Below are 23043 nucleotides of genomic sequence, written 5' to 3' on the forward strand. Positions count from 1 at the left end.
CAAGAAGAGAGAGTGCTGTTTTTCTATCCGTGGCATGGCTTGACGTACCAACTACCATAAAGTTTCTGAATAGTGACATTTTGTGCTAAGGTCTATGTTGTGAGCTAAGAAGAATGACAGGGTACCTCGCCACAAATGGTGAAGAACCCGGTGCTGATGACAAATTGACTTGTTAGAATGAAACCTGACCGAACATTGGAAGATCCGTGTAGTATTGACTGAGCTTACACACGAAAGTCTATGGAGTATTATACAGCATATTGATCAGTCACTGACTGCAATGTGACGTTGGACTGATATGAATTGCAATTGTATGAACAGTGCGGGTATATTCACAAATCACGACTCGGTGTGAACATATTTCGTTGTGACATTATCAAGGTGGATCATTGATCAAATTATAACAATAACATGGCAAATCAATTGCTGAGACCCCATTGTATGATGGGACAGGACACCCTGACTTGTGGGTAGACGCATTTGAACGCTACTCAACATTCATGGAATGGATTCCGGCCCTAAAGCTTAATGCATTCAAGACTATGCTGCAAAGTCGGGCAGCGAGGTGGTTGAAAGAGCTCCCATCCAGGCCCAGGGAGGAAGTTGAACTCGGACGCATCGAAGAATATGACTATGAGTGACTGAAAACACATTTCTTAGAGAAATTCCGACCATCAGGTACAAGTAGATTTCGTCTTCGGGCAGAACTCGTCTCGATCGACCAAACAATAGAGACATGAAAAGATAGACATGTACTTAGTTCTATGTAGTGAGCTAAAAGGAATGAAAGGGTACCTAGCCACACTTGCACAAGATCTTTGCTGATAATTTCTTCAGCTCAACACCTCTCGTTGAAAAATTCCGTGACAACGGGCACGACTACATTGGGACTGTTCACAGCAACCGCCTGAAGAACAGTAGAATGGCTGAGGACATGGCACTAAAGAAAGATGGCAGGGGAAGTACAGACTACCGTTGCGAAGACAGGGCATGAGTGATAGCCATTAGGTGGTTTGACCATGAGTCTGTAATGCACTTGTCGATTGATATCCCGGCCCCTGGGTACCCAGGGATGGCCTGGACTCTGCTGCCTTGTGGTCAGGGAGTTGACCCCTTTTTTCCGCCCGGGTGTACCTGGCATATGCTAGGACTTGTTGAGGGAGTTCACACATGACAAAAAGCCGGGATTTCGGGACTGGGAGTTGGGCCGGGATTTAGCCAGGTTTAGCTAAAGAGATGGCTGTGACTTGCCGTGGGCATTCACTCACTAGAAACACCTTCCTGTATAGCAGTAATAAAACCCCACTTTCTGTATCCAAAGAATCCAGCCCAACATGCTGCTGATATGCAAATGCTGACCACATGTGGGATATTTGACTTCAAACAGCCTATTGAATGTATCCTTGTTGATAGCTTCAACCAGCCTATTGAATGTATCCGTGTTGATGGCTTCAACCAGCCTATTGAATGTATTTGTGTTGATGGCTTCAACCAGCCTATTGAATGTATCCGTGTAGATGGCTTCAACCAGCCTATTGAATGTATCCGTGTTGATGGCTTCAACCAGCCTATTGAATGTATCCTGTGTTGATGGCTTCAACCAGCCTATTGAGTGTATCCGTGTTGATGGCTTCAACCAGCCTATTGAGTGTATCTGTGTTGATGGCTTCAACCAGCGTATTGAATGTATCCGTGTTGATTGCTTCAACCAGCCTATTGAATGTATCCTGTGTTGATGGCTTCAACCAGCCTATTGAATGTATCCGTGTTGATGGCCTCAACCAGCCTATTGAATGTATCCGTGTTGATGGTTTCAACCAGCCTATTGAATGTATCCTTGTTGATGGCTTCAACCAGCCTATTGAATGTATCTGTGTTGATGGCGCCAGTGACGAAGGACCATCACATTGAGAGGTCCAATTTAACTGGACTGAATGGCACATGAAGCAGAAAAAGCAGTTAACCATAGTAACAAGCCGGCATAGTGGTGGTAGCTACTTCGACAAGGTGGAGTTCATGAATGAATGGATGTATTGCGCAAGCACATGCAAATGCATTCATTCCATTAACACCTCTTGTTTTATGGGGTGAAACAAAAGAAGGATGAAAATATCTTTGAAGTTTTGAGGGAAACCCTTGTCTACATTGGATTAACGAGGAATGAGGCGGACGCTGTAGCTTTCGTAAACGCCTATCGCCTGCCATAGAAAAAGCAGACAGAAGGTGTACCCTAGCCCATTATCACAAAGACGGTGTACATGAATGAACGGAATAGAATCCTGTCCGCCTTCGAGTCCAAACGCACACCGAGAGTCGAGGGGCAAGAGAGATCGAGAATCACGGTACGTACAGATCTACCCCCCCCCCCCGCCCTAAAGGAGCAACGTAACATACTAGCGAAAACCGTGTTTAACTTGAGACGACACAAGAAATTATTAACCAAGATCGTAGTAGAAGGTGTTAATGTCCTGCTCTACTGGAAGGAAAGGGAATCCAGAGTGTGGCAAGTATACAAAGATTGATATGATTGTGAGAGAATCGAGATAATCGACAAAGTTTATCTGTCATCTGGCTCATCGGTTCAAACGGCCGACTACATGTATGTTATCAATATGAAAGAGATTATGATTAAGATGACCTTTTTTTCGAGTGGAATTTGAGTTTTTTTTCCTACTGATTTTTCGATGAACAACCTTCCACGCTACTGCATAATGAGCAACTTGAAAGAAGGTGACAGAATATGAAGATATGACTATACGGAAGATGATTTAAGTGACATGTTTTTTCTACTAGTGCAGACGCCTAGAAAAATGCTACAAACAAGAAAATTTTATACCACTAAATGGTGATTTTCTAGCAGGGGCTCCTTTCGGGGCGGCCATGGCTGATTTAATGTATTTTTACTACAACATGCAACAAACAGTTGTTGTGCTTATTTTTTTGTTTCTTTGTAGGTATTTGTATCAATTGTTATGTTTGTTCCCTTGTAAATATCAAACAATTTTTCCAGCTTGGAATAGCAGAGATATTGTAGTCAGGGTAGATGTAATTGAAGATTTAAAGAGTAGAGAATAACAATTTAATAATTATATTTTGTCGTATAAATCCACTGAAGAAGCTTTTGCAAAAAAGAAAAACAAATTTGAGAAGCATATGGCAAAGTGGCAAAACATCAACAAGTATTTCCGTGTTGCATAATGATAATGTTATATATTATGTGCAAAACGTTTCAGGGGATAGATTTATTTGATTTTGTTACATTTTTTTGTTTTATTCATGTTGTGGTGTATTTGATGTACTATGCTCTATTATATAATAGAAAAGGTCAGATTATATCATGCTTTATGCCCCGGTGGTGCAGCCGGGCCAACTACGGACCGGCGGGGGAGAGAGGGGCTATAAATGTTCTTTACTTCTTGGCCTCTCTCTTTCCATTTAGTGTCGGTCTGGTGGTCGTATCCTCTGTGCTGCCGGGGTATACAGAAGTATCATGCTATGTTTTTTAATGTTACACTGAAATGTGAAACCACAAGATTGTAAGTGTGAAACAATATGATTATTCATTATTTTTGTGCAAAACGATGAAACGCATATTTTGTAAATCATTGTGTTTTCTGACCAACAAAACTTATCAAGATAAAAAAAAAAACACACTTACCGGATTAAATGACGACAATGGGCTCTATGAAATAACCAAATACTTGAATTGTAATGTAATATGTAATAGTCTTTTATGTAAATGAAGGAATGTAGTTCATGATTTCATTATGTATTTAGTTCTTGCAAAATAATAATAATCATAATACTAATATTTTGTCATGAGCCAGTCACTGTTGATTAGTGGATTTTTGAAGTATGGTGGGGATATACAAGTGTTAGGGATATACAAGTGTTGGTGTGTGGGTGTGTTGGTATATTTGTCTGTGTATGTATGCATGTATGTGTTGAAGGTACACATTGGGGTGTTTTTATGACCTATTTTGACTGTGATAAAATACTTTGTTGAATCCCTGTTGGCCCTTCTTTCAAGGTCTGGACAGCCTAGACCTAGAAGGTTTGGTGATGGGAACCACAGGAACTGCAGGACACTTCAAAAGAGACAACCCACATACCCCTTGAAACAGCACTAAGAACAACACCTGGAACAACGCCAGGTACAACCCTGGAACAACGTCAGGTACAACACCTGGAACAACATCTGCCGGAAACCCAACACGGACTGCACCCACATCATTGACACAGTCGTCACACTAGACCGGCCTGGCACCGTGAGCCAGGTGGTAAGCGAGACAGTTTACAGCGAGGCTCAATAATCAGGAGAGACAGGAGAGAGATACTTGGAAGAGGGCAGGGAGTCCGACATGACTCCAAGGAAATCCTAAAAACACTCTCCAAGGAGATGGAAACACCCTACCTCAACTCCAGCAACGCTTCTATGGCTACAGCCAAAGGGAAGGAGAAGATCTAACCACATGCTCCCTGGAGTAAGTTCAAATCTTTGATAGGATCACCGATGTAGATCCCACCTTGAAGCCCAGCAGGGAGGCTCAGCTGAAGAGATAGGATCACTGATCTAGATCCCACCTTTAAGCCCAGCAGGGAGGCTCAGCTGAAGCTCTGCCGGATGGACAATGAAGGCCCTCAGATGTCCTTTTTTGACATAAGGCACCGTGTCCTGGCACTTATGGGACATTGTGAGAAGGCCAAGGTACTACATGACAGTGGCGGAGCTCGGGAAAAAAAAGTTTTAAAACATGTTAATTTTACCTTTTTTTGGGCCCTCTCCCCTGGCACTCAAGGGAGGGGGGGGGGGTGCGATTTCTCAAATTTTTGAGGGCCCCCCCTCCGTTTATTCAGCGGCTGGCTGTTTCCCCGCTAAATATTTTCTCACGATTTGGGCCCCCTCCCCTGCCGCCGGCTGGATCCGCCCCTGTCAGAGAGTAAGTGCAGACAGTGGGATGCAGGATTCCATACGCCAGCAGGCAGAGCAGATTGCCACCCAGCAAAAGCAGGTTGAATCCCTGTTAGCCCTGCTTTCAACGTCTGAACAGCCTACACCTAGGTTTGGTGATGGAAACCCCAGAAACTGCTGGACCTGCAATCAGCCAGGATATTTGAAGAGAGACTTCCCACTTACCCAGTCCACACAAGACAATCCAACACCCATGCTTTAATTTATGAATATTTTTTCCCATCATAGAACTTTGGCAAACAAAAGGAAAGCATGGACTCTGGAAGGAATACTTGCCGTTACGCAGGAGTATCTCAGCTGCCATGACGTATACAAGAGGATGAAGCAGAACAGGACAACAAAAGGTTTTCACCAAACGGTAGCTGACAAGCTCAGCTACCAGGAGAATGCCACTGAGAATTTTCTCAAGAATTTAGGCAGGGAGTACTGTACCAAGAGATACTACAGTGCACCATGATCTCTGGTACAGACACCAGAGATCCGGTACTCTGGGGATCAACCGAGCTGTACATGCTTTTTGAAGAGTACCAACAGTTGTATTTTCCAGCTGGAGGACAGGCATGCCTATTGTCATTATTTGTTATCATTATATCATGCATATTACATGTAGATGTTACACAAAAGAAAATGGGCTCTGGATGAAGTGATCCGAGTGTTATACACTATGATTGGTGAAAAACTTCAGTGTAAGATTCAAGTGGGAAAAGGGTAATTTGATACAGTATGTGAATATGAAATCATCAGGGCACACTGTACACATGATTTAGTATTTGTCATGCAAATAAGTAATTTTCCCATGATTAACATTTGTCAAACTTTATGTATATTTGTATATAATGATCAACAATGCAAATAAAACTTTGATATAGGTATATTCTGAATTATTGTTATCTTGAAAAGACCATTTGATCTTGCTTTTGCCACAGAGTAGAAGCTGATGGATGAACGGCCAAGAAGTGAGAGCGAGTGGTGAAAGTCTGAGAAATGAAGACTAAGGAGTGATTGTCTGGGAATTGGAAGCCTGAGGAGTGAATGTCTGAGAGTGAAAGTTGATGAGATAAAAACTGAGAAGTGGAGGGCTCAGTAGAGAAAGGTAGATAAATAAAAGGATGAAGAATGAAAGAGGTGCTTGGAAGGCTGAAGAAGAAGCGAGAAAAAGAGGAGTGATAATAATAATGTGCAACATTTATATAGCACTTGATACAAAAGTTTCTGAGCGTGGCAAATTATTACCTGATGAGCATCAATAGGCCGAAAATGAAAGAAGAAAGGGTAATCGACCCCCCCCCCCTCCCCTAAAAACACTGTTTTACATGTATGCTGGTGCTGAGGAGTAAAATGCTGAATTGTGAAAGGCTAAGGTAAAAAAGATGAGCAAGAGTGCAAGGCTGATGAGTGAAAGATTATAAGAAAAGTGTAAATTGTACCTTAATCAAACAGATCATCACACTGCGATCAGAAAGATGCTTAGAGAAGACTATCCCAGTAGCAACCACCAATTCGATGTGTGGCATTTTTCCAAATCAGTGGTAAAGCGACTTACAAAGAAAGCCAAGACAAAGGATTGCCAAGAACTGTTTCCATGGATACACCACATTTCAAACCACATTTGGTGGTCAGCCCAGCACTGCCGAGAGGATTAGACAAGGCTGGTTGAAATGGTGCAATCAATGACCCATCACTTAGTGGATGTCCACTCATGGAGTTCCGCCGACAAATTTCACCAGTGTGCCCACTCCCCATTGACCACCGATGAAGCACAGCAGAGGAAATGGCTTGCGCCTGGATCCACATCGCATGAGGCCATACAGCAAGTTGTATTTGACAAGAAGTTGGTTAAGGATATGAAACAGTTGACAAAGGTGTGCCACACAGGGATGCTGGAATCCTATCATGGGCTGTACTTAAAGTATTGCGCTAAGAGGCAGCATTTCTTTTACCCAGCAATGCTTGCTAGAGCGCAGCTAAGGGTACTCGACCATAATGCCAATGTAGGTAGAAGTCAGGCAACAGCCACTCGTCCAAGAAAAGCCACCTCAAAAGCCAGCTGTATCTATCGCTACCATATCAAGAGCACTTGACGGAATGTTCATATCATTGAAGCTGACAGAGGACGTACCTGAAGGCCGTAATGCCCCAAGAACCATTGATCTGCGCTTCGAGTACGCCGAATGGTTTATGGCGGAGGGTGTGGAAGCCCATCTCGTGTTCATAGACGAAACGGGATATAATATTTGGACAAGACGTTCGTTTGGAAGGCCTCGTCGTGGAGAGCCAGTTCGCAGGGTCGTGCATGGACAGCGAGGACATAATGTAAACATTACATTCGCCGTATCTGGCGAGGTGGGACTTGTACACCACACAATTTCGAGCGAAACAACAACACGGGCAAGTTTTGAAGAATTCCTTGCGGGGACTGCAAGGACAGGATACAGACCATACGGTGTATGGGGATAGAGCTGGTGGACTTAAAGCCCAAATGGAGAAACTCCAGACCTTCTATGGATTGCAGCTGTCAGTTTTAGTATTTAACGTCGCAGAAACACTATACACAGGCATCCAGGGAAAGCAAACTTCTGCCCAGGATGCATTCACTGCTGCAACAGCAACAACCACCTTGACCAGGAAAAGAAATGACACAGTATTTAAGACCTTCTTTTTATCTTGTTATGTATGTTGGTAATAAAACCAGTACACAAATGAGGAAACACTATACAAGTCTTTTAACTATTTCATGGTGAGTCGTGTCATGAAGTTGGCAGTCAGGAGGCCATGATGAAGTGTGTCGCGCGCATACAATGCTGCTCTCTGCACAATACATACAAATGACAATCTCATACTTTCGTAGTCTTTGTTCCAGACACATATATAACATTTCTCCCCTTTAAAATGAGACGTCGGCGTTTACAATCGGTTGCAGATCACTATGAACCTAAACCTACCGAAATTGTTCAGAAATACAGCTTTTACAATTGTAAGCAAAACAATCAAACAATCCCACAATTTGTAGCAAACTTGCAAGAACTAAGTGAAGGGTGCAAATTCAAGGAATTAGACAATATGCTTCGCGATAGATTAGTAGTTGGGTGCAATAATGTTGCTATCCAGCGCAAGTTGTTAAGCAAGGTTTCATTAACCTTTGATAAGGCATTTCAGATAGCTAGGGCAATGGAAATGGCCAATCAAGATGTTGAAAAACTCAAATCAATGGCAAAGATGCCGGACTTGACATCAAATGTACAAGAAATACATAAAGTACATAAGGACAGGTATGGAGCCAATAATCACACGTACACATCATGCCCATACATTTCTGAAGATTGTTACAAATGCAAGCAAAAAGGGCACACTAAGAGCCAATGTGACAAAGTACAAGCATTCAACAAAAGAAAAAAGCAACCAAATCAGTATACACATACTAATAGAGCTACACATCATCTTGAAGATGATGATGAGGCAGATACTTTAAGCCACTTGATCAGTGTAAATAAGCTCTCTCATGAACCATATTCAGTGACAGTTTTTGTTAACGGCAAGAAAATGATAATGGAATTGGACACAGGAAGTCCAAGGACTATTATGTCCAAAGAACAGTTTGGCCCGAATTCACAAAGCAAGGTTTGAGCTCAGACCAAGGTTTGAGCTCAAACCTCCTTTTGTTTTGACAAACCTCCTTTTGTTCTTTACAAACCAGGTTTGTAGAAAACGCGTAAAACGCGTCATATGACGTACGAAAACCAAGGTTTGTCGACAAACCTCCTTTGTGAATTCGGGCCTTTAAGTCTGTAAGCCACAATGATACATTGAGAGAATCCAGTATCAAACTAAACTCCTACACTGAGAATAGTGTTGGGATTGTAGGGGAAGCCACTGTAGAGGTGAGGTTTGGACCTCAGGGAAACCCAAAGAGGCTAACTACCCTGGTAGTTAATAGGGGTGCTACCTTGTTAGGAAGAGATTGGATAGATGAATGCCCAGCACTTCTGAAGAAGTTTGTGAGTCACAAAATGACAACAATCTCTCAAGCCCAGTCTCTAGTCTTCACAATATGCAAGATGTCTTGCAATTGATCCTAGAAAAACACAAGCCTGTGTTTGATCAGAGTAAGATTGGTAAACTTAAAGGTTACCAGTCGTCAGGAGTCAACCTGTTCGAAACGTCGAGCCACTCCCGCCACTCATCCTCTTCAAGCACTATAGTTCTCCTTAGAACCATAAGCTAAGAAAGATAACCAACAGCCTTTTTCAAGACTATACCAAACAGTCCTTTTCAGCACTACAACCCCTCAAGAAAGATTACCGAGAGTCCTTTTTATGACTCCTCAATCCTCCCTCTCTGTCACATGGTGCACCCGCAAGCCTACTGTATATCTACATCACCATGCAAGCCGACACTTACAAGCAGCATATATGATTGTTGTTGCAAATGAATTCAAATTCAAATTCAAATTCAATAAACAAATCAACCAAAAATTACTCTTTCTTCAACTGTTTTAAAAGTTATCTAATTAAGTGATTAAGGAGCCAGCTTCTCCGATACCACGCTGTAGAATATATTTTTGTGAGAATCGATTGTAAAGGTGAGAAATTGAAAATAACATGGACATTCTGATACACTACTTAGCAGAGTGCTACCCACGGAGTACAAGGTTAAGCAACAGTCATGATTTTTATGGTACACCTGTGACTCTCCACTATAGTTTTCAGGCATTTTCTAATGGATTTAGGCACAATTCAACCACTTTCAAGTTTGGCTCAAAATGCTAAATAGAACACACACATATATGTATACATGAGATAGACTGCCATGCTTTCGGTTCAAGGCAGAAATTTAACTGATATTAGGTCTAATGCTTTATTCATAACAATCACATCGAATTCTATCTCCATCTCTATCTATATCATCATGGTTACTAAACCTGCTTGTGAGTTCTCACATCATCGAGCGGACACTGTGGTGGTAGTCACTTTCTTACTATGCTTTGCTGGAACATTCTTCGACTCTTTCGCATGTTGATACACCACACCTACAACAGCTACATAGTGATGGCACAAGAGAACCATTGAAGCTTCACAGCTGCATATGAAATTCACAGCCTTTGCACAGGAGGTGCACACTAGCGGCACAAATGCTGCACAGAAGCTGCAGATGATGCCAAGCCTGCACACTGATGATACACAGAAGATGAACAGGAGTTGTATAGCATGTGTACAGCATTACTCATCTTCAATCAAGATTTCCCTTACAGATCATCATCTACAATGTATGAAGGTTACCATCTTCAGAAAGATCCAGCCCTTCTTCATATCTGACCCTCATCTGCAGCTGGACTGCAGTTGTTCTTCTTACACCAACCAATGTCAACCTTCAGTCTCCTTCATCACTGCTACTCCATGTGTCTGCCGTGGCATTAATCTCGTTTCCATTGAACTTCTTCACCTTAGATGCACCGGCCTGAAAATGTAACAAATATATCATGAATGTTTCCATCCCACTGCTTAAATTGCATCTTCAAACCCCACTTTGCTAGTTGATTGCTCTAGCTTATTAACTGCTTGCATATGGTTTTATGAACGTGTTTTGTTTGTTTGTTTAACTTTTTTTTAAAGACGTGTTTGAGGAGTATTTATTACCCTTCATGTTAGACTTTCAAAATCGAACTTGCAGTCCACTCTCTTTGGATTTATTGAAATATCAATCTATCGATCTGTAATTTGAAATTTAAAAAAAAAAGTACATGCAGATTGCAGAAGGTGTATCATATGGTCTACCTTATTTGAAGTTATGAAAACAAACTCTTAACTACACAAAAAAATGGATATCGCATAAAGATTAAGGTCTTACTAGTTTCTTTGGTGGTGGTTCTTCAAAGTGAATGTGACCCATATCAGGCTCCCAGATCAGGATGTTACTGTCGTTTCCTCCACTGTATACTTCCTATTCAATTAGAGAGAAGATTCAAAAGATATTCAGTCACATACAAGGGTATTGATAGTTGAAAAATTTGACCTTTCATCATATTAAAACGAAATGAGGTCAAGCAAACAAAGCTAAAGCTAAATTTTAAAGTGGGGGAAATTGAGCTTGCAAAAATAATCGTACACATGAATCATATGGAACAATATGAAATACATTAAATACAAAAGGATTATACATCATCACAATTATCACCATCATTCATCATTATCAATAATATAGTTTAATGACCACTTTTTTTGTTGACAATAACCTCAATTAATGCCTGGATTACATTTGGCCTGCGATTAGTCTACAGAGCCCGTATCCTGTCCGTATCACCTTTTCCGTGCAGCCTCTGTGCGGAGGCAGGAGGCGGCCGTGAGATTTTCAAACGGATTCACGGGCTCCGCAGCCTTTACGATTTTGTTTCGCGAGAAGTTTAACAAATTTGAAAAACCGTAAGCCCGTAGCCCGTATACACGTCGTAGATGGCATTGCACAATCCCCGCACGGGCATCGCCCAGAGGCCTCGCACTGATTGTGCAGCAAACGTACAATTTTTCGGTGAACATGGGGGCAAAAAAAATTGTACAGAGATTGTAGACTCGTGGGGAATTCGCATGGCCATTGCACAGCAATCGCAAGATTGCTGAACGGCCACCACGCCTATTACGTGCAACCTTTGCACGGAAGTTGCACGATTTCCATACAATCTCTGAGCAGCCTCTGTACGGATTTGCCCCGGCCTGCCCCGAGGGCCAATACAATAAATGGCACGATGCTCGTAGATAATGTAAACACAAACATCGTAGCCCGTAGCCTCCTACGATGTCAACGAAAAATCATAGACTAATTTATCGTACGGCGCCCAGGGCAAATGTAATCCAGGCATAAATTATGGCAAAAAATATACTTTGCATTAAAAACGTTTTTTATAATAAGAAAGTTAATCTGCATCTGCACAGTTCAACTTTAGTTAATAATGATTGAGCATCCCATATGGTTTTTCATGTACAAGTCGTTCGTAAAGTCATGCGTAACTTTACAAACAGCTTTATGAAACACCCCCCAACTAAAGTTAAACTGTGCAGATGTAGATTAACATTCTTATTATAACAAACATTTTTAATGCAAAGTTTATTTTTTGCCATAATTTGATTGAGGTTATTGGAAATATCAGACAAATCTTTGGGCATCCTATCTGGCACATATACAAGTCGTTCGTAAAGTCATGCGTAACTTTACAAACAGCTTTATGAAACACCCCCCAGGCCTTATATTGTCAAAGATATGATGTTCAGGTAAGGGTTTTAGATTTAGTCAAGGGTTATGGTTAGGGTTTAATTTAGTGTTTGTTTATATGGTTGAATTTAAGAATTTGATTATAGTGACTGCAAAGCAATTATCACTAGAGCATGTGTCAAACAATTACAGGAAGATACATAAGGGGATTTCATGGACCAGTGGATCTGAGATTATATTATCAAAAAACTATGATTTTTAAAGAGAGCGAATTTACAAATAGTGTAAAAAAAAAGAAATTTAAATGAAAGGCGTAATTATTCCCAAAAATAATGAAACGCTGATAATACCAAACAGCAACAACAACACGGAGAAAAGTTGTCTTGGGGTCAAGAGGGATTGAGACTTATCAACAGCACATAACAACAAACCTGGTATAGAGGATGGAAGACACAGCAGTTAACATTGTTGTAGTGGCCCTTCATGGTACTGTCTGTCTCTCCGCTGAACACATCAAACATATCAATGTCACTCCCACTGGGGATGAAAGCCACGTCAGGCTGAACACCCGATGATGTGCAGATCTCAATGCACTTACGCATGTTATTGGACACCTTACCATAGTTGATCTGGAGGTTGGAGCATAAACACACACACAATGGTTGGAAAATGAGAAGCATGATCAACCCAAAAAAATCTGTCCCCAAAACATGGTAAAGTAATCTGTACTCTAGTGCTATTGTCAACAGGCATTCTGTCGACGAGCTTGTAGATAAAACAATGGGAGACAATATGTCGACAAAGAGTCAATCATACAGGTTTGTTTCCACGCTCAGGGTAGCTCTAGTATACATATACTACGTCATTGTTGCAATAAACTTGTAAATTATCACTTTCAACTTTCTGTCTTACTCAAAACAAATGACAATTTTATAAATCAACAATGAACATTGTAAATTGCATGTAAATATACATGTAAACAATACTTGTTCAGTTTTCAATATCTTTTTTATGTGTCATCAATGTATTTTTAAGCCATGTACTTATTACTCTGTAATTTGACCAAATTCAGCTGTTAGCTGCATGTTCAATGATTTGTTTTATCTCCATAAACCAATCCAATACAATACAATACATTGCACAGAATCATCCGTTTCTATTTTGCCAAGGTTCATGCAGGACATTGCACAATACTGGCCCTTGATAAAAAAACATCAAACCATACACTTTGCATGAGATCTATTATGAACTAACCAGTGTGTTTTTGCCATTGAGTGTGTCCCAGAGCCTGACCCTGTTATCTGTCCCACAGCTGACCAGATGAAGACCATTCTCGGTGAAGCACAGTCCATTAACATGACCACTATGAGCTGTACTCACTGTAGAGGTCAAGCAATACAACAACTGATTCAAAGGAAAGCTGAATGCATACATGTGTTAGCCTCTAATAGGATTAGACAGTAGACCTGGTACCAATTATTAGTATACCAAGACCTCGCATGTCCGAACTGATTGTGTATCTAGACAGTTGATTTAAAACAGCAATTTGAAGAAGTTCACAAGCAATATTTCATAAATCTTCTAAAATGAATGTTGGACAATATTATAAAGGACAAATATTCATGAATGGTTAGTTCTGTTTGATAAATATTTTCGGTAAAATCAGAAGGCAAAAGAGAAGTCTTTATGTTTGCTACGAGTCCAGGCACCCGACCCCCATCATACAAAATGGCAAGGCTTCAGTGACGTGGTAAAAACACACTTCAATTATACATGGTTCTTCAAAGTATTACTTTTGACACATGTAGCACTCGGTGGAAATTGGAGAAGAAAATTCAACTCTAGAGGGAAGAAAATGTGGAAACAGGTATATTTCGAACACTCATCTAGTATGAAATTCAGAACTTGGGGATTCCAATCCAAATAAATTACCTGCAGAAGAGCCTTTGACCACTTCACCATTGTGCTGATCCAGGGACATCAGACTTCCCTTGGCTTGGCGGATGTCCCACATCAGTATCTTGTTGTCCCGGCTGGTGAAATTAAGATGGACATAGTGTTTAAAAAGTGATGGTAATTTTGATACCTGCATACAGGGCTAAGAAACCTTATAACATTAATATTTTTCTTAAATGCAACAAAAATGATATCATGCCAGCCTTCTAAATTTGTGGCAGTCCACAAGTAACCTTGACACAGTTTAAGTATTTAGAGAAAGTGCATAGAGATTTTAGTGGTAAGCGCTTTATAAGTAATGTTTTTATTATTACTTATTATGGTTTTCTTTGATACACTGTAGTATTGTAGAACACAGTTCATCAAAAACAGTCATATTTACATTGCCAATTTCATGCTATTTGGTCAGTTGTTATAGATAAATTTCTCATGGCAATTTCCACACTAAATTCGAAGGATCAATGCCTGATAGTTTGAATGGTAGTGCAGACTCACCTCCCAGTTGCCAATAAGAACTCATCTTTAGAAGACCACTGCACACAGACCACTGAAGCCTTGTGCCCCTTGAGGATGTGGGTTGAGGAGCCGGACTTAAGATCACATAGGGTAGCATGGGGATCTATCGTTCCAACTACAACAAGACAAAGTCAACATTAAAAATCTTCAGGGTTTAAAAGAATTATTTCCTGGTGTGTACCTAAAAAAAATAAATAAATAAATAAATAAATCATCTTTGAGCCAAAGTACATTGTACAGTGTGTATCACGTCATCTGGCCGGTTGCTGTGTTAAGAGGACCACTGTCCATCACGAGATACCGAGGTAAGATTCTTTAACTTGGACTTTCCCACATCTAATACACAGCTAAGAAAATGGTAATCAGAATATGACTTCTCATGAACCTGACACGATGTTACAAAAGAATCATCATTGTCCTTAGAAATAATCAGATCCAGCATGTGACCATATCTGTGAGTAGGACCCTGGATGTGCTGTTGGAGACCTACATCCTCAAGAGAAGAGAGAAGCTGAGCTGCTTCAGACTTGTTGGGAGTGTCTACATAAATTTTAAGTCTCCAAGTAGTAGGACTTTGAATAAACGAGTTGTGAGTTCTCTGATCAGTTCATCAAAATCTGCAAGAAAGTCACTAGTTTTAAGGCCGTTCCGCGTAGAAGGTGGCGGCTCATAGATCACAACATAGCACACCATTCTTGCAGGATCAGTAACACAGACTCGTTCATAAGAATCATGTGTAGATTCCACATTGATGATAGACAGGTTCAGCCCAGTTCTATAGATCACAGCAATACCCCCATGGGCATCCTCCCTCCCTCGTGGTACATAATGAATGTATATCCTGACGGCGTACCTTCACCAATCACCACTGGATCCTCCCTCTTCAACCACGTCTCAGTCAAAAACATAATATCAACATTGCTCTCCAAGATGTAATCAGTCAAAAGATACGTTTTGTTTCCAAGCGAGTTGCAGTTCCAAAGGTGAACATTGAGCTTTTCATACCTCTCTCTCTGAATTGGTACCAAATTAACAACGTTGCAACCCGCTTCGAAATTTGTTTTCTACAGGAACTCAAAAGTACAAGAATCATACCAGAATCAGAGCCACGGTCCACCAGTGTCATTCTCAATCTCCTGAGTGAATACATACTTTTTCTATGGATACTTCTGCATCTGTACATTGCCAGTCCTCCTATGAATATGACATCCACCGAGCTCTTCCTCCTCTCACGTGATCGATACCCGACTCCTTGATGTGAGCATAAGTATCAGAGGAAAGACACATAGCTATGGTGAAGAGAAATCAAGGCTTGCCTTAACACATTCTAGATCCATTGACATGAGAACTTGACTTCACAGTTCACTAAAAAAGATGGGGTGCGGTCATCCATGCTAACTCCATTCATCCACATTCCAGTCAGAAGCCCATCTATTGTTGGTGTGGGGTTAACAATAATTGTACTATCAGCTACTGTATGTGCCCTGTACTACAGTAGCTACATTCAGACGGGTAAAGGTCATGTTCAGAGCTAGTCGAGGTAAAAAGGGCAGGGTATATGGCAGGCCAAGCATGCCACTATCCGTACAACTATACGACTATCCAGCCGGCCAATCAGAACGCAGGAAACTGTACATCTTTACAACTATACCAGTGGCGGATTCATGGGGGGCACAGGGGGCTTGTGCCCCCCCCCCCTGGTAAAAAAAAAGGGGCAAGGGGGAAAGGAAAAAGGGCGAGAAGGAGAAAAAGGAGGGAGAAAGGAAAAGGAGGGCGAAAGAAAAAGGAGGGGCAAAGAAAGAAAAGCGAAGAGAGAAAGAAGAATAAAAGAGAGAGGAGAGAAAAGAGAAGAGGAGAAAAAGGAGGGGGAAAGGAAGAAAGGGGAAGAGAAAGAGAGGAGAGAAAAGGCGGAAAAGGAAGAATTCTGATTGGCCGGCTGGATAGACGTATACCTAGTCATATAGTTGGATGGATAGTGGCTCGCTTGGCCAGCCATATACCCCGCCATATTTACTTTGACTAGCTCTTAACAAGACCTTTACCCTAGGGTAACTTTTCTCTGACTCTGAACAAGACTAGTGTATCAAATACAGCAACAAGACAGTCCAAACACGATCAGAAATCATACTCATTTTACTCAAAAGTAGAATGATGGATCGATGTCAAACTTGTCTAGTAGGGTGACAACCACTAGCAAACCACATGACACTAACTCTAAGTGAATAAAAACTCTCCAGATACACCAAGATCAACAATTATTTGGGAGGTATCGCATCAGCACAAAAGCGTCCTAACATGTAGTGAATAACAAATTATTTCCACACTTGCATTAAAAGTACAGAAACACAGTTAATATACGAAAGTGAAAGTAAAACAAGTAAACAAACATCAAATACAGCGTTTAATACTAATGTTTCTAAGTGCAGTACTGCATTGTTTGGGAAATTTAGCTTATACTTTATTTTATTCTATTATGTATGAACCTTGATAGAGCAAGAGACTAACCAGCTATAAGACAATGTTTGTTAGCCACAGGAGACATATGGTGGCTGTAGATGCCCTTCCCTAGGACGAAGCGCTCTGCAGGCTTCAGGGCATTGGTGTCCCAGACCTTAAGAGTCGTATCCATGGAGCTGGATGTAAACATTCCTGTATCCCTTGGATACCACTGGACTGTCTCCACACTGTGCTTGTGAACATGCCGATTGGACCTATCACAAAGAAATAGGACAAGAAAATAAGCATGCTGAAAAGATGGTGGGTAATAGGGCTGCGACGAGTAGTCGAATGCTCAAGTACCCGCACGTTTGACAACTACTCGAGTACGATTTCTCGTACTCGAATATTCGGCCGCAAAAAAAAAAAAAAAAAAACCCAGGCCGACGCTTACTCGTGCCAGGCAGAGTGGCAGCCGCTGGCATGGTACCGTCGGTAAAAATGTTTCCCAACTCAAGCACTGTCAAACTCACTACTCATGGATCAATGGATTATTGTGCCATCTTTGGTTTTTAAAATAGCATTGTTTACTGTTATTATTATTATTAAATCAACGCCTTCAACTGCAACTCGAAGTAAAATTGCATGCGTTTTCTGAGATGGACTTGGGATACTGCTCCAGTGGTATGGTGGTGGCAAAAAAAAAAAAATTAAATTAAAAAAAAAAAAATTCAAAACAAGGGAAACGCTCTCGGCGGTCTCGCCTGCATAACGCAATTCAATATGATAAACCAGAACGTCTATGACGTAGCGCTCATACGCATCTCGCAACAACAAATATCGTAAATTTTATGTGGTAAACTTTTGAACTGGTCAAAAAATAAAAATTTGATGCCCTGGAAGGGACATAATTTCATTTCATTTGCATGAAGTACCATAAATAATCAATGGAGCAAAATCTCACAATTCTGTAAAGAAGTTTAGTGTTCCAAATTTAGCTCTACCAGATAAGGCAAACCAAATCAAAATCAGTCAAGAAATGAGGGAAAAAGAAGCAATTTTTGTTATTTTTGGAATAAATTTGCATAAATTACCATAATTAATTAATGGAGAACAATTTCAAAATTCTGTGTAGAAGTTTAGTGTACCAAAGTTAGCTCTACGATATAAAGCAAACCAAATCAAAACCGGTTGAGAAATGAAGGAGAAAAAGCCTTTTTTTTAATTTCGAATAAATTTGCATAAATTAGCATAGATAATGAATTTCACGATTCTGTGTAGTAATTTTAAATCCCCCTCCTAGCCCTATCATATGAAACAATCAGAATCAAAATCGGTTGAAAAATAACGAAGAAGCATTTTGAAAATCTTGATGTTGATGCCACAACAAAGTCTAAGTTTGTTGACCTGAAATAACCTTTGACCTTGACTTTGTGATCTGAAATTCTACTCACATGATTGGGGATACTTGATTACTATATAGTCAAAGTTTCATTAACTAAGAACTTATACTTTAAAAGTTATATCACAAATTCAAAAACTTAACCTTACATGTAGGTTAAGTTTTTTATGTTGACGCCGCCGTCGCCATCGCCGCCGTCGCTGTAAAAGCGGCGCCTATGTCTCGCTTTTTGCTACACAGGCGAGACAAAAATTCAAAAAAATTATAAAAAAACATGGCTTCCGAATATTCAAGTATTTGCTTGTAAGCCTGGGAGTGTACTCGGGTACCTCATTATACTGTTGTGCACAGCCTTAGTGGGTAGCAAATTCCGTCAAAGGATGTACCGGTACGTGATAAATAATAACTGTGGACATAGGCAGCCTACATTTCTACCTTGACAGTTCGAGCCCTGGCTACATCCAGTGTATATGTGGAAAGTATGTACTGTAGTTTATCAAAAGAAAATTAAATTTAAACAAACCCAATCAGAATACGAAAATGAATGATTTAATCATTTGGATGTATAACATCATGCAAAAGATAGAAACACACATAAAAGTGATCACTAAAATACTGTACATTGTACTTACATGTACATTTACCACTTTTCTTCTTGATAACTGTTACTAAATGTCATTATTTATTGATGTTGATATATTTTAATCTTTCAATAAATCTGAAACAGTTACACTTCTAGAATTTTCTGCAAAAGCAGACCTGAAACTTTAAGTAACTTGAAACATTTCACGTCTGTGAAAGTTTCTGGTTTACGGTACTAAACGAGCTACAGGTGTACAATACATTAATGCATACACTAATGAGAACAATAAAAGATACAAATGTCTCACCTGCCAATAGTACACACTGTCTCACAAGTGAACTCTTTGACCTCTGGAATGCATTCCAGGTCGTAGATTGCAATGACTCCATCAGCCCCTCCTGATAGCATACTGCAAATGAGAGGTTGTTGTTTCATCAAGTCTTTATTTCAAAGAACTTTTCATACATCTTCAAATAGATGTCAGACATCTGGGGTATATGCAATTATCAAGAAACTATTCAATATTAACTAAATAATTAATTTTGGTAATTCTCCGGTTTCTGCCCAAAGTAGAAAAAAAGTCTGGAAAGAGAATAGTTACAAAACTTTTGGGTTTGGGTTAGGTTTAGGTTTAGGTTTAGGTTTAGGTTTAGGGCACACAGAACTTAAGCTTATATTTAGCGCATGCACAGAAGTTGACAGAACTAGTGCTGTAAGTCAGACGCTATGTTCGTGTTCGGTTCGGCAGAGTTCGGCAATTTTTCACCCGAACTTGGTTCGGTTCGGGGTTCGGTAATATAATAGCAAGCAGCGTTATAGCCACGGCGGTCGGCACTGGGTGGGCCGGCCGGCCAGGCCTGACCAGCACGAAGGACTTCTGCCCACTCCTGCTGAAAAATCGTGCTTCCGACCAGCACGAATTTCTAAACGTAATAATTTGTGAAGAAAAGTACTACTTACATTCGTATTTCCGTCTTGAATTGTATTTTATTTTCAATTTTAAAAGAATCATGTTTTCAATTTGTCAATAAATGATATTTTTTCAAGATTTTCCGAGACGGTTGTTGTCTAATGTTAGCGTCATGAAAGCTGCCATCTTGAATAGCAATTCAGGCTTGTCAATAACTGTTTTTTATAAGTTTTTATTTTCAATAGGAAAAATATAAAATACCTATTTTTCCTGAATAAATAAATACATGTACCATACTATAATATATATTTATTTCATTATTAATATTGTAAAATTTGTCCGATATTGTTACAATTCAAATATTGATTTATTTTTGTTAAATGGGTTTGATCACGCACATGTATTCTTGTTTATAGCTTGCGATCGCGACGTACCGTGGTCAGGATTTGGGATTTAAATGGCGCCAGTGAAGTCGTGCCCACCACTGGATAGGCATAAATCACAAAGACGGAAAATGGGAAAAAAGTAAATATAAAATGACCAATTATGACATGGGAAAAAAGTAAATATAAAATGACCAATTATGACATGAAAATTAGGTACAAAATGACAAGTTTATTAGCTTGCGAAAAAATTAAAAATTTTCAGCCGAATCTCCGAACCAGGCTTTTGCATTCGGTTTGGTTCGGTTTGGTTCGGAAGTGCCATGTTCGGTTCGGCTGTTCGGCTACAGCACTAGACAGAACGTTCATAAAATCTCAGCAAATCCCAGACTCATTTTACTAAGGGCACTTCTTATTGGCTATCGCTGGTTCCTATTCACTCAAAGTTCTTCGTGCCAAGAATGGATATGAAAATGCTAAAAAAATGGATACGAAAGTACACTGGCGCTAGGAATAGTGAGCAACTACTATCTTTCCAGGCTTTTTTTCTACTTTGGGTAGAATCTGGATAATGACCTGGGGGCCGTTTCTCGAAACCAACTCCATGACAGTCATATCTTTGTCGCCGACCTACGGAGATGTCATGAAGCGGATAAACCGTTTCACAAAGCCATGACAGACATGATATCGATATATCGCGATACTAGCAGCTCAAGAAGATAGTCTTTGTCACGATCCATTTGATTTATCAAGAATAACCCAAAGCAAGTTTTGGGACTAAAATTGTTCAAAAAGAAATATATACATATAAATTCTCCTAAAATAAATAATAAATAGTGTCATTATCATATTTACATCATCAAACGATTTGTATATTTCTGTAAAGATTCTTAAATTGAAGAAAAACCGGTGAGTGTTTTTTTTTTGACAGTCGAATGAAAAGTTAGTTGAAGGATACCGTAATGTGATAGTTTATCAATACGTACTTTTTTGTTTATTGTGACGAGGAATTTTAGGCAAAATGTCTTTTTCCAGCCAGTTTTTATTCTAGAGTCTCATAAATACTCGTTATATAATTGATTTGATATTGAAAATATAATTTGGAAGAAGTAATTAGAGAGGGAATAATAGTGCACAACGGCCCCAAAGGTATGACGGTATCCTAAGAAAAGACTATGGATCGACTATGGAAAACGGTGTGTAACATTCTTACCTCTCTTATTTATATGTTATAGTTTAGTGATTTGTGATTTAATGTTTATATTCAGCTTTTTAAAGTTTCTGTATAATTTGTATTCTCACTTTTGTACATTTGCATTTCGCATCCCAGAGAATTACGTACCGAACTCGTCTATATTTTTCTCAAAATGATAGTGAAACTAATCGTCCATTTCGCGGCCCATGGAGTGGCAACAAACTGACTTGTGATGGCGCTTTACAGAAATTAAAAAGATATGACAGGTTCGGAGCAGTGACAACTCGCTTGTCGCGGAAGTTGTCGCTCATCTTGGCAAAGACGGCTTCGTGAAACACTTAGCTGACAAGTTGCGTGACAGTGGCGAGATGTCGTTGATCTTGTAGTTATGACGGTTTCGAGAAACGGCCCCCTGACTTCTTATAACTTGGAGAAGTGTACTTTTCCCCTAAGGAATCCAGGATTTCTTAGGGGTGGGAGCCAAATATTGGTACGTAATGGTGACAAAAACCCTTTGACTTCTGGTGGCTCTGCTCCCCTCCCCCACCTTTTTTGGGGGGCAGGGTGCCCTTTTGGCCCTCCCGAACTACAACTTGTTGGCGCGAAAATTGCAACTGATATCCCTCTTCTTTTCTTTTCTTATTCCTCTTTATTCCTTCTCTTTATCTCCTCTTTTCATTCCCTTTCCTTCTTTCTCTCTTATTTTTTATGGGGGGGGGGGTAACAGCTGGGAGGCAAAGCACTCTTTCCCTTTCCCTTCTTTTTCTTTTCTCTCTCTCTCTCTCTCTCTCTCTCTCTCTCTCTCTTGCGGGGGGGGGGGGGGGCAAGGCCCGCCCCCCCCCCCGCTGGATCCACGTCTGCTTTTCTACTCACAATTTGTAATCGATGGGATCAATGTCCAGCGAGTTGATCCCGCTGGAATGAATGCGTTGAACGTCGCGGTGCTTGCTCAGCTGCAGCCGGAAAGTCCTGCGGGTAGCTTCGGCGCGATGCACTTGACTGGGCCGCACATTTCCCCAACTCCTCTCGGCAAGAACATTCAACATCTTCGCGTTCAACCGAGAAAAACCTCCTTAGACTTTTAGAGATCACTTCAAAGTATAACTGAGTCAAGAATAGTGATGGTCTGCATTTTTTTAAACAGTGATAACAAGATTAACTGTACGATACGCTAAAACGTCTCTCCTGGACATAATTCCAGCTAAGGCCTTTTCAAAGGCAGTCAGTCGTGAAGTTAGTGCTACAATTACGAATATATTAAGAATGTTGCCAATTTGCGTTATTGACATACAGTCTATCTTTAAGGTTCCCGTACACGTATTTGTACATGTATTTCGAATGCAAAATAAACACACTCCTTATTTGTTTTTGTTTTTTCTGCATTTTTTTAAACATAATAGCGATTAATAGTTACGGGCCTGTGTAATGTGACTTGAACGAATCAAGGCAACAAGTCTCACTTACAGTTGCAGACCATTTACTGATTAATT

At 40.2% G+C, this 23043-nt stretch overlaps 1 protein-coding gene across 1 annotated transcript; it reads right to left on the reverse strand.

Moving 5' to 3' along the window:
• Positions 1-9376: 9376 nt before the first annotated feature.
• On the reverse strand, positions 9377-22758 carry LOC577431 (DNA excision repair protein ERCC-8). The gene is made up of 9 exons (XM_030996017.1): positions 22427-22758; positions 19373-19474; positions 17150-17355; positions 14624-14759; positions 14105-14205; positions 13427-13551; positions 12604-12801; positions 10817-10909; positions 9377-10426 (listed from the first exon to the last, which is right to left on the reverse strand). The coding sequence occupies exons 1-9, from the start codon at positions 22597-22599 to the stop codon at positions 10340-10342; spliced, it is 1221 nt and encodes a 406-aa protein (XP_030851877.1). The 5' UTR covers positions 22600-22758; the 3' UTR covers positions 9377-10339.
• Positions 22759-23043: the final 285 nt, after the last annotated feature.

Source organism: Strongylocentrotus purpuratus, unplaced genomic scaffold (genome assembly GCF_000002235.5).
Source record: "Strongylocentrotus purpuratus isolate Spur 01 unplaced genomic scaffold, Spur_5.0 spur5_scaffold_3, whole genome shotgun sequence".
Taxonomy (NCBI): domain Eukaryota; kingdom Metazoa; phylum Echinodermata; class Echinoidea; order Camarodonta; family Strongylocentrotidae; genus Strongylocentrotus; species Strongylocentrotus purpuratus.